Source organism: Apodemus sylvaticus, chromosome 11 (assembly GCF_947179515.1).
Source record: "Apodemus sylvaticus chromosome 11, mApoSyl1.1, whole genome shotgun sequence".
NCBI classification, from domain to species: Eukaryota; Metazoa; Chordata; class Mammalia; order Rodentia; family Muridae; genus Apodemus; species Apodemus sylvaticus.
Genome location: NC_067482.1, coordinates 96244322 through 96257737, shown reverse-complemented (window position 1 = coordinate 96257737; position 13416 = coordinate 96244322). Strand labels below are relative to the sequence as shown.

The following is a 13416-nucleotide window of genomic DNA, read 5'->3' as shown; positions in this document are numbered from 1 at the left end:
AACCTAGTTAATTTTAGTTAAGTACAGTCAAGGACACAAAAAAACAGAAGGACACAAAAAAACTTTCCTAACTGAAACAAACACTGCCCTCTAGAATTAGTATCTGGAAGTCTGTGTGTGATGGTCTCAGTTTTTCAGCAACATGGCCAAGAGATTTGCTGAAATAAAGCAACATGCACGCACACCATATTTAGCCCAACTCATCCTGTTTACTGTAATAAAAAGAAGCTACATGTAAGTACTTACCATCTTTCCTCTCTGCTGGGCTGATCTGGTTTCACGCAGACTGAAGACGTTCCCACATACTGATATTTCTCTCCATATTCCAGGTTTGGAGTCTTCTGTGAACCCATTGCGTGGATGCATCACAAGAACTCCATTAGTGGTCAAGCCGTCCATCTGCCCATCTGATGTCTTCCATTTGGCAGCTTTCTCCTATAGAAAGAGCAGTGAGTTTCTAAGTTATGTATAATTTGGAAGTAGAAACTAGTATAAAAGAATGCATTAGGGAAAAAAGAGCTTTTTACCCCTAGGAAGATATTTTTTGACGAATCAAATCCTGCAGCATAAATCCGAGCTGTAAAGGGGGGATTGCGCTCACATATGATCCTACAGGCAAATCTTGATATAGTGCTTTGCACTGACTGAGTGTCGGAATTACTCTGACTTCCAGGAACTGTGTCTGTTACTACAAAATCAATAGGACTTTCAGTTGACCGACCGATCTAAAGGGAAAAAAGAATATAATATAAATTTGATTCAATGAACACAGTGGAATCCATTAAGAAAGGGATAATGTAAAACAGTAAGCCCCTGAAATTTCTAAAGCTCAAACTTAACAATACTTAACTATGGGAACATCTACCCCTTTGAAAACTAATCACTCACACTCTGATATAGCAGTCGCCTTGAGCACAGAATTAAGTGGGAACATATGATGGAATTTCTAAAGCCCTTAGGGAACAAAGAATCCAATGTAGCCAAGAAGCCTAGACGGCTCTAGCTTTAGCTGTTTTAAGGTAGACGGCATCATATTTCTACCTATACCCACCTTGATGGAGCCCACGGCCCGCAAGTGAACCTAGACCTTGACACTGTGGAGCCGGCTGAGACCACGGGAAGTGCTGCTGTGTGCAGGAGCTGTGTCAGCACTGACCCTTGTTAATGGCTGTGCACAGCCTTGCTCAGTCTCTGGAACAGCTCTCCACTTCTCACTAGGTTATCAGCTTTTAGTTCTTACTTTTGCTTGTGCTTGTTTATAGCAACAAGCCTCTCCTCCAACCACTTAGGCTGATAAGGAATAAGACATCAAATAACTAAACTTCAAAGAACAGCGCCTCAAAGATACTTTGGTCCAAGGTTTCCCAAGGAAACACAGAAGAGGAATTCATGTCGGCTGCAGAATTTGTCACATACCCAGGTAGTTTTTCATTTCTGAGCCCTGGGTGAGGCAGGTGTCAGGTTAAACCATTTCAAAAGTATTAGCCCACAAATAAGTTACTTGTATCTTCAGAGTAATAGGGAAAAAAGGAAAATGAATGGATGTCACATGATAAAAGTGGTATGTATAATGGAAACATTTAGAAGTCATCAGTTCTTTAACGCATTACAACACAGTATTATATGACTTAATGATGGCACTTGAAATATCAACTCTCTACAAACATGATGCCTTTGGGTGTATGTGGGGGTAGGGGGTAGAAGGCAGGGTCTGGCTGTAGTCCTTAGGTATATATACAGGATGGCCCAGAACTCTACCTCTTCCAGCCTTAGTAAGTAGTGGGGATTACAACTTTGTACAATAGTGCAGATTAAATTTTTCCACATGAGACAGAAGCTGACATAAGATTTTCCTTAAATAAATTCAATCTAAACTAATTTGTTATTTCTATGCACCATGTTCTAGCTCTAAGTAGAATCGTCAATCTACCACATTTCATACTGTTTCTCTGATAGCCTTCCTTTTTTCCTCCCATGATACCTTTGTCCTGGTTGTTGTTCACAGTACTACTAAGCGTGGTAAGGAGGTACAGATGAGAGGAAGACTCTGGAGACCTGTGTGTGCCCTCCTCCCATCAGCAGTCTGCCTTCTGCACTTACACAGTAGGGCAGCACCTACACAGTTAGCTGGACTGGAATCTGAATTTTTACCCGACAGACTTCCCAGGAATGTTCTCACACAGTTTGGAATGTAGACAAGTCGCCTCTCAAAGATGAGTTAATTGACTACTATTACTAGACTGGTTTCTTGGGCTTCACAGTGCAGATATGCTCAACTTTCCATAGGGATGATCCATGTAGAAACTAATTTCTGATACTAGGAAATGAACTTAGGAGAACAAGGAGCCAACTACAAAGATTAGAGGTAAAGAAATGCAAAGTACTTTCTGAAGTTAAATTCAAATACATGACCAAACATATCATCTTGATTTTTTTTCTAAAAAAGCTAACCACATTCATCTTAATTGCTTGTTGATAGAAATGTGGAAAACATTTATTATTATGTTATTTTACATATGTTATATTACTTTCGTCACTATGGATACTGTTTATTTAGTTTAGTGAAAAAAAAAGAGAAATGAAAAACACCCACATTCTAATATTAACTGTAAAGATGCTATTCTTTTAAATCTACAGCTCATTTACAGGTTAGAGAAGAGATCAGCCTCAAAATATTTTGATAATGATTGAAATTAAATACACCTCTAGGCCTTTTCATTGAATATTATGAAGAAAAATGAAAAAAACAATTGAGATAATAATTTTATTCAATAGTCGATTCTAGTTAGGTTTCTTAGAAAATATAATATTGACAGAAAATAAAAAGAATTTTATGTCTTCAGGATTCACTGCTCTATAATCTATCAGCATATAAAAATAAATATCAGTACCAGATTGGTCCAGAAAATGGGAGCCAGACAAAGAGATTTTATTATACCATTAGCTCTGCCCAGACATGTGCTGAAAACCAAATCCCTATGACTGATGTCAACAGTTAGACATTACCTGTAATTTGTGTTGCTCAGAGAGGAAGGTAGGAGGTAGTGGCCAAACACACACACACACACACACACACACACACACACACACACACACACAGTCTGAGGGAGAGACTACACTCTGTACTCTGCAGAGGAAGAGGACATGGATGCATAGAGTAGCTAAGAGATGTTTACCAGGAATTTAGGTCCCAGGGTCCCTCCCTCCTCACTTTTTTTTAATATTTTATTTTTATTTCATGTCTACATATGAGTGCCTGTATGCATATATGTGCAGCATGTGTGTGCCTGGTGCCCTTGGAGCCCAGAAGAGATATCAGATCCCCTAGAATTGAAGCCGCAAGCAGTTATGAGGCACCTCATGTGGGTCCTGGGAACCTGGGTCCTCTGCAAGAGCAGCAAGTGCTCTTAACTCTCCAACTTCAGAGCCACTTTAAACTATACTGTAATGACGCTTAGATGAGGTTTTAAAAAAAAATCAATACCTATTTTAAACATAAGCATGAAAGCATAATATTTAATCTAATCATAGCAACAATAGATTTTTAACTTTTATAAAGAAAAGAAACCATGTTATAGTACCTGGAACATGTCAGTGCTGCTGTCATGAGTGTACTCGACCACCACTGTCTGGGCTCGAGACAAAGTGTAGGATATGCTGTGCTGGTCCTTGTTGCTTATTGCCTATGAATGAAAGGGTTTATAGCAAATATTAGCAGTCATCAAATCAGAAAAATCTCTTCATTAAAGAAACGTAAAATATTTCTCTCTCTCTCTCTCTCTCTCTCTCACACACACACACACACACACACACACACACACACTGACTGGAATTTAAGGGAAGAAACTATATAACTTCAATTGTGGCTTCCTCAGGTTGAAGGGTTACAGAATACTTTTCAACAGTCATAGAAAAAAATGTAAATTTAAAATTCTTAAGAATCTATATTTCTCTTAAAAGTGCTTTAAGTTCTAAGGGAATTAATATCAAATACCACGTGGAAACTGAAACTAACATCCAGTATTTTTCTGATAAGGAAAAAATTCAAAATCTTGCAAGAAAAAGTTTTTTAAAGTGACATAAAAATTATATATACAGCTAGAATTACCAGCTCATTTTCTAATCCTACAGATGACAAGTTTTACTATACGCCAGACCAGATACAGAAAAATGTTCCGGATGATTAAACATTACAAGAAGAAATAGATGCAATTGTGATGGCCACATTTTTGACTTCTCCTAAACTGGACTTCTAAAAGAAGTGCTCAGTCTTCACCAACTCTACATCCGACAGAGGGCTAATATCTAATATATACAAAGAGCTCAAGAAGGTAGACCCCAGAGAACCAAATAACCCTATTAAAAAGTGGGGTACAGAGCTCAACAAAGAATTTTCACATGAAGAACTTGAGATGGCTGAGAAGCACCTTAAGAAATGTTCAACATCATTAATCATTAGGGAAATGCAAATCAAAACAACCCTGAGATTTCACCTCACACCAGTCAGAATGGCTAAGGTTAAAAACTCAGGAGATAGCAGGTGTTGGCGAGGATGTGGAGAAAGAGGAACACTCCTCCACTGCTGGTGGGATTGCAAGATGGTGCAACCACTTTGGAAATCAGTCTGGTGGTTCCTCAGAAAACTGGGCATGACACTTCCGGAGGACCCTGCTATACCACTCTTGGGCATATACTCAGAGGATTCCCCGCCATGCAATAAGGACACATGCTCCACTATGCTCATAGCAGCCCTATTTGTAGTAGCCAGAAGCTGGAAATAACCCAGGTGTCCCTCAACGGAGGAATGGATACAAAAAATGTGGTATATTTATACAATGGAGTACTATTCAGCCATTAGAAACAATGAATTCATGAAATTTTTTAGACAAATGGATGGAGCTGGAGAACATCATACTAAGTGAGGTAACCCAGTCTCAAAAGATTAATCATGGTATGCATTCACTACTAAGTGGATATTAGCCTAGAAACCTGGAATAATGAAGTCCAAGAAGAATGGAGGAGTGGCCCCTGGTTCTGGAAAGGCTCAGTGCAGCAGTATAGGGGAATACCAGAACAGGGAAGTTGGAAGGGGTGGACGGGGGAATAGGGAGAGGGAGAGGGCTTATGGCACTTTCGGGGAGTGGGGAGCCAGAAAAGGGGAAATCATTTGAAATGTAAATAAAGAATATATCGAATAAAAAAAAAGTGCTCAGTTTTATTTTCAGGTGTTCCTATGTTAATAAGTTGAAGATGATATCAGAAGGGGAAAACCTAGTTATTGCACAAAGGAGGTTATATAAGAAGAAAACAGATAAAAAGGCACAAGAGTGACTACACAGAGTAAAAAAGGGGGAAATGTTTGTTTTTGCTTTTTTGCTAATCTGTAATAGGCAAGGCCTTTTGAAGTTCTAATATTAAAAAAGTTATTTATCAAATATCTAAAGGTAATAAATCCCTAAACACAACTACTTGGTTTTAATAAGGCTTTAAAATGCAAATTTACCATCTCACTAGTTTGTGGACTGTTTTGAGACAGGGTCTCTGTATATAGCCCTTGCTGGTCCTGCTATGTAGATCAGGCTAGCCTTGAATTACAGAGAACCCCCTGCATCTGCCTCCTGAGAGCTGGTATTGAAAGTAAGAGCCACCATACTGGGCTTCTGCGTTTTAGCTTGTTTTGAGAGAGTGAGTCTGGCTATACAACTCATGCTGGCCTTGAACTTGAGATCTTCTGTCTCAGCATCTATAGAGTACTGGCATTACAGACATGTGCCACCACATCTGGCTCTCATCTCATCTATGTGGTGTGTTGCATTGTGTCTTGTGTACTTCAGGATGACCTATTCCTCACAATGAGGGGAGACTAGCTTTGAACTCTGGATCTTCTATCTTAGTTTTCCACATGCTGGGATTACATAGGTGTGGGCAATCAAACAGACTCATGTTTTTTAGAGTTACATTTATTTATTTGTGATTTTGTGTATGTACATGTGTGGCACAAACATGGGTGGGAATCAGTACAGCTTGTGAGAGTCAGTTCTCTCTTTCTGTTATGTGGGCTCCAGAGATGCAACTCAGGTAAGTCAGGTTTACTGAAGAGCTTCAACACATTGGGCCATCTTGCTAGCCTTCAAGAATATAGTACAGATAATCTACAAGGATGGTGTTAATGTTTTATCACATATTTATGTATTCGTAAGTATTTAGAATTGTTTCACATTTTAAAATCTACACAATTCTGCATTAAGAGAATAAAATTTCAAATCGTTGCTAACTCCTGGGATTTTTTTTTTTTTTTTTAGGGAGCAAGGGACAGGTCTTAAGTTGTCGCCCATGTTGTTCTAGATCTTTCTATCCTTCTTTAGCCTCTAAAGCACTGAGATTACAGACATAAGCCACATGCCAAAGATAGAGTCAGCATTGTTATGCTGGGATCAAACACTCAGGACATCCCACATGCTAGGAAATAAATAACCCTACCATGGAGTTACATTTTAGTTCTGAAAGTTAATTCTTAATTTCTAAAGAGTTAGTGGGTATTGAGGCTGTAATTGTTTGTTTGTTTGTTTTTAAGCAGTTATACCTTTTCTTAGATCAGGAAAAAGAAGCACATCAGGGTAAGTCTGAGTTTCAGTGAAAGTCAAGGTTTTAATCCATCCTAGATTTTCTGCATGATATATCAAAACTTTTAAAAATTCACACTCATTAATTTTTCAGTTCTTGTTTCTTTTTTGGGGAGGCTTGGTAATGTAAAGGAGCTAACAATGAAAATATGAAGGAAAAGGTAATATAAGAAACTGAGGAAGCAGGGCCGAGAGCATCTTGGTGCTAGGGATGCGGAGACAGAAGATACCTGGAGCTCGCTGGCCAGCCAGTGCACTGTGATCAAAGCCCTCCAGGTTCAGTGAGACCCTGACTCAAAAATTAAAATGGAGAATGAACGAGAAAGACACCAGGTATTGACCTTTGGCCTTCACGGGCATGTACACAAGCATTCACAAGCAGGCATACTCATACATGCATGTCCACACACAAAATGAGAAAGTATTTTAGAGGTAGATTATAAACATCTCCCTTGACAGTGGTCCTCAACCAGAGACCAGATTAAACAGCCAAGAGACATGTGAAAATATTTAAGTGCTTTTGGCTGTAACAATGTTAGTGATTAAATGACTTCTAGTACACAGGGATCCAATTATTTCAGTATCTTGTAACTCGCTGGACTGCTCAGCAGAAGGAAACTGTGGTACATTCCAAATGGGCCAGCACTATAGAGCAGCCCAGGTAGCCGGAGCGGCTACTCAACATACTCCTTCTCTACAAAGGAACAGGAGGAAACACCTCAGAAAGAACAGCCTTTCTATATACGCTTTGGCTCTCAAATAGTAATCAAGGAACAGCCAAATCAAGGCTTGATATCTAACCTGGATATAAAACAAGGCTGAAATCTAATTAACTTCAAGAACTAGGCACCTAAAATAAGTAACATATACCAATTTTTATGCAGCTCATTTATTTAACCTAATAAGGACTTAACACAGATGCTGTAATGTTTATGTACAACTTGTAGAAGTCAAGGAACTCTGTAATTGTTCTTACCTGGATACCACATTACTGAATTAATTCAGTTTGTGCTATAAACTGGAAAGAGAGAAATTCCAAGGCAAAATGAGGATTCAGAATTCCCTCTACTTTTATAGTGCCTTAAAGGTCTAGCCTCTAAAACTTGGTGAGGACATGAAATGGGGCTGGGAGGACTGACAAGACCTAGAGGGTGAGAAGTTACACTGTGGGCACCTCTGAGAATACGTTTCCACTGTACACGATGCCGGGGCAAAATGTAAGCATGCCATACACCAAGAAGAAAATAAACTCAGAGGACCCACAGAGCCTTAAGAATCAGAGTATTTTCTTTTAATTCCTACCTGCCTCTGGTCTGTCATTAAAAGGGATGGGGGAATTCCATATGGTAGCCTTTCAAATACCATCAATACAAACAAAAGGAAAATTCAAAACAGAAATGTGAAGCACTAGAGAACACAGACCACACATAAGAATATCTCAACTTTCCAAGTTAACTTCCTTAGAACTTTACCTTACCTTGGCAGCCTGTGGGGTGCATGCAATGTGCACGGTGCTAGGCTTCACCCCATTTGCCTTAGGTCTTTTAAACAAAGCAAATCTACTTTTCCTCCTTCCTCTATCTCCATTCGGTAGGGATCCATTATACCTGAAAAGAAAGGAAAAAAAGTTTAGCTGATCTCTTGTAAGTTACAAAACAAAGTTATTGTTTGCCTTACATGTGCCTTCACTTCTCGATCACCTCAGACTCCTTCTAGCAACTGCTGATTTCCAGACCAGCTGCTTGGGTCTGAATCAAAAGGAGATTCTTTCTGGCTATGTTTTGAGCCACAGAGAAATATTGTACACTGCTTTAAGTATCTATATAAGCATTTGCACCGGAGAGCCAGGCAGCTCCCCAGCCTTCTGTGCACGGCCAGCCAGGAGAGGGTGATCGCCCAGCAGCACTTTCACTTCTGAGCACAGAGGTGAGGTCTCCACCTTCTCTCTAGAGGGGAACAGTTAGGAGCGCACAAGGCGGACAATCAGACAATTGGTGAAGCAGCTGGGACAGACGTCTTCAGGCCGCCATTTGCACCAGGGAGCCAGGTGGCTCCACAGCCTTCTGTGCACAGACTCTGCCAGAAGAGAGTTGATCTCCCAGGTGTACAGACACAGGCTTACAGGCTTACAGGCTCACAGGAGGGACAGCAAGATCAACAAGCACCAGAGATAACCAGATGGCAAAAGGCAAGCACAAGAACCCTACCAACAGAACCCAAGGCCACATGGCAACATCAGAACCCAGATAAAATGGTAGACATAAAAAACCTTTATCTGTATAATTTTCCATGAAATAGTCAATTTTAACATTTTTCCTATATATTTCTTTAATTTTATCAGAAATATTTTCCATTTAATCTTCAATTTTACCTGAAAATGTTTATAATTCCACTTTCAATCAACTTAGAATTATTTTTATGCCTACCATTTCATCTGTATAATTTTCCATGATAATCTTCAATTTTAACATGTTTTTCTATATATTTCTTCAATTTTATCAGAAATATTTTACATATAAATCTTCAACTTTATCAGAAAATGTTTATAATTCTACTTTCAATCAACTTAGGAATACTTTGATGCCTACCATTATTATATCTATATAAAATTTTCCACGATAATCTTCAATTTTAACATGTTTTTCTACATTTTCCTACAATTTTATCAGAAATATTTTCCATATAAATCTTCAATTCCATCATATAATGCTTCTACTTCCTTTTTCAATTAATTTAGCAATGTTTTTTATGTCTACCACTTTATTCTTTAATTTTCCATGAAAATTGTCAATTTCAACGTGTTTTTCTATATATCTCTTTCTTCTACTTTATCAGAAATATTTTCCATGTAAATCTTTATTATAAAATGTTTTCACTTCCTTTTTCAATAAAAAAACATGCTTTTCAAAAAAAGTATCTATATAAGCAAGAACTGAGCAAAAGAATTAATTGGATTCCTTTTGACTATATATCTTAAGGTACACACACACACACACACATATTTTATACATTTTTTCAGTAGTAATTGAAATAGACTCTCCTTTAATTGTGAACCCAACACTTTAAAGGCTGAACTTCTGAAGTAACCAGTGCCTGGCCTTGTAAAGTCCTAGCTACCTGACTAGAGCACTGGTGTGTTGCCAGTTCCTGTCTGACTAAGCTCTATCCCAATGAGTTACACCAACGTCTGCTGTGTCAATCTTCCGATCACTGCTCTAGAGCACATGTAAATTTCAATGGCAAGCAAGTAGGAAATACAACTAAAACAACTGGGAAAGTGAAAACAAGCCTGAGCAGCCAGCCGTGTACCACACACCAGGAAGTACTCACTGAACTCTACATGTCAAAAGCAAAACAAAGCAAACCTGCTAGATTAAGCAGGAGGAGAGCTATTAGCTTTCTGAAGTCCCAGAATGAGAGTGGCACACCAGAGTATGATTCCACCTATGACATAAACTGAGTCAACTGGGAGGAGGGGCCTCAGGGAAGAACTGCCCCCTTCAGACTGACCTGCGGACATTTCTTGATTATTGATACAAGCTTGTTTGAGGCATTTGAGGGAGATGGAGTAGAGTCAGTTGTGGACGTTCAGTCAGTATGAGAGGCATTATTATTGATTACTGATACAGGAGGGTCCATCCCAGTGCAGGTGGTACCACCCCTGAGCAAGTGGTCCTAGACTCTGTAGGAAAGCAAGCTGAGCAAGCCAGTAAGCAGCATTTGTCCAGTGTCCGCTTCAGTTCCTGCTTTGAGCTCCTGCCCTGGGTCCCGTGACAATGGACCATAAAGCATGAGACCCTTTCTGCCACAGAGTTTGACTACAGCAACAGAAAAGTAAGTAGATGGGGGCTGTGTGTGAGCCATTCCTTACTGCTTCAGTGAGACATGAGCAGCAATTCAACAATAATATTCCTTGTTCACTATTTCTTCACCCTAATGAAAATCTTTGCCCTCTCAAATATAGCTGCCCTATCTGAACAGTAATGAAGTAGAAAATAGGGAAGGATTTCAGGATGATAGAGGTGATTACTAAATGGCCCGAAAAAGTAATTAACAAGGAAAAAGAATCATAGTTCAAAGCTAAGGAGTTCATTCAGTGCCTGTCATATGTAAAAATTACATAAATTTGAGCACTGCTTACCATGTGCCAGGCTGAGTTTGGCCCCCAGCACCACAAATGCAGGGAGAGAGCGGGAGACAGGGAGGTATTCAGAGAGTCTTGTTACAAGATTCTGTAAGGGAGGATCTCATGACTAAGACCTTACCTTAGCTCATGCACTATCATGAAACCTACTGTGGGCTCTATACTGCCCCTCACACTGTCTTCCGAAGGGCCACAACTAATTCCTCTTCTGAGCACTTCTAGACAACCTTGTCCAGTTTCACTTTTAGAATCATATTTCTATTTTAAGCTACCAAGCACTAAATACAAAGGTAATTACTATTGCTAAAGCTTAGCTGACACATTTCTAAATTAAAGGACAGCTTAAAATCTTATTTTAAATTTTAAATCACCCTTCCTAGCAAAATAATTTAACCCTTAATACTTTTTCTTAAAAGCTGCTTATCATGTAACATGAGTAAAAATCTATGTAGCCCCAAATTTATAATACTGTTTCTATATATACATATACATACATACATAAACTATATATAAATAAAGTTTGTGCTGGGTTACAGGTATGTGCCATCATATCCAACATAAGTTTGGTTGAGTTTGGCCAGTATGGCGGACTTGTTCACAGGAATAGCACTAGTACTAATAGTGGGAGACTAGGAAGCCTAGGAGCCCCGCCCTCCAGTCAGGAGCCACAAGCAGGAGGTGCCGAGGTTGGCTCGGCACCTGAGAGCACTCGTTCCTTTCCCAGAGAGCCTAGGTCCTTCCCATCACTCACATGGTGGCTCACAAACGTTTGTAATTCCAGCCTAGGGAATCAAAAGCTGCCTTCTGGCCTCTTTGGGCATCAGGCATATATGCAGGCAAAACACCCATATGTATAAAGTTAAATTTTAAGAAAGGTCATACATAAACAAGAAGCTATAACAGTCTGATTCTCAAAAGCATAACAAAGTCTAGAGAGTCAAACATTTAGGCAAAAAATAAGTACCAAGTGGATAGGAGACTCCATAATTTTTGGTTTCTAGACTTCTTAGCTAACAGACTGCATCTACGTTTTACAGTTAGTTATTCACGGTTTAGGTTAAAATAACTGAAGAAATGGAAGTTCCTCTTCCTCACTCTGCAGGTTGCTTTTCTAGGAGTTTCAATGAAACGCAGCAATTGGTGGGGCAAACAGACACCTATGTGTTGTGGCTGAGAGTCGGTTTCCTGCCCCCTCAGGGCTGTGTGAGTCTGTCACCAAGAAGTGTGAGCAAAGCGGGTCCCCGTGCACAGATGAACACGACCTCAGAGGGGAAGAGAGCAAATACACACCAAGGCACACAAGATCACCCGAAGCAGGGAAGGGAAAGCGTCTTTTGGAAGTTGGCCAAGTAGCTAAGGAAAATGTTTCAAAAGAATGGGACAGAAAATGCAAACTCTTTTTCTAGGGTGAGGACAGGTAAAGCTTATTCAGTACTTTTAAAATAGATTTTTATTTATGTGTGTGGTTGCTTACAGGTCAGAAGAGGATGGCAATATCTTTTGAATCTGGAGTTACAGGCCACTGTGCGCTTTAAGGTACAAATTCTTAAAAACAGAATAACAGCAGTTCTAACCCAGAGACCAAAATGAGTACACCATACTGAGTTCTATATTTCATCATGCAGAAATCTTACCCTAAGACAATGAGTTCACCATATTTTACTGGGGCTTTGGAAGGATGATTTTCTTGATCAGGAGAAAACATGAGCTTGGCTGTCTTTCTCAAATCTTTGTTCACTGGTCAGGAGCCTTGAGACACCTTTGCATTATTTCCTAGAGAGAAAAAAGTTTTGTTAATAACATGAACAATGATTCCAGTTTAAACAGAGTATTTTCCAATGTATTTAATGCACATCTGTCTGTCTGTCTGTCTGTCACTTTACAGAACAAAGTTGTCCATTTTCCTACTATTTCTACAATATCTAATTAAAGACCCTGGATAAAATAATGTAAACATATAGAAAGTTTTTTCTAAATCTATTAAGGGAGGGGGCTGGCAGGATGGCTCAGGTTGGTAAGGGTGTTTACCAGCCTGGATAACTGAGTTTGATCTGGGACCCCACATGGTGAAGGGAAAGAACCAACTACTGCAAACTGTCCTTTGGCCTCTACATGCACACCATGGTGTCTTTTATATATATATAAAAGACAAAACACACTTTTTTTTGTTTAAAGGAATAATAAAGTGTCAGCTTGGTAGATACAAAGTTCTGACTATAACTATTCTACTGTAGCCAAATACTACAGAAATACTAACCCCCCCTCTCATCAGCCAGAACTGAGTGTGGAGTCTTGACAACCACTGGAACCACACAACAGAGATTGAAAACCACAGGAGGATAGAGTTAATGCAGCCTGGGGAAGGAGTCAAGGCGTTTACTTAGGTGCACAAGCACACTTGGGTGGTCAATCCCAGGGACAACACTGGATGAATCTCATTTCCACATGCACTCAGCAGTAATAAGAAAGGTACTTCCCACAACCTGCCCACAGAGGTTGACTAGGGAACCTACACTTTATCTGCTGTCAGTAACAGATAGAAAGACATCCACTTTGCTGGCAAAGCAGCATCAGGAAATGGCAGTGCAAAGAGAAGGTTTAGATAATGTACAGCCTCAAAACAGAATGTGAAAATACCCAGGGTCCAAC

The 13416-nt window shown here is 39.5% G+C and overlaps 1 protein-coding gene across 1 annotated transcript in view; it reads right to left on the bottom strand.

Annotated features, from left to right (window-relative positions):
• Peli1 (pellino E3 ubiquitin protein ligase 1) overlaps window positions 1-13416 on the bottom strand; it is a 50920-nt gene that overhangs the window by 2603 nt on the left and 34901 nt on the right. The window contains exons 2-6 of the mRNA XM_052198488.1: window positions 12402-12540; window positions 8101-8230; window positions 3582-3683; window positions 528-725; window positions 247-435 (exon numbers count right to left, since the gene is read on the bottom strand). Coding sequence (XP_052054448.1) covers window positions 247-435; window positions 528-725; window positions 3582-3683; window positions 8101-8230; window positions 12402-12472 — 690 coding nt within the window. The 5' untranslated portion in view covers window positions 12473-12540. The remainder of the gene's footprint in view (window positions 1-246; window positions 436-527; window positions 726-3581; window positions 3684-8100; window positions 8231-12401; window positions 12541-13416) is intronic.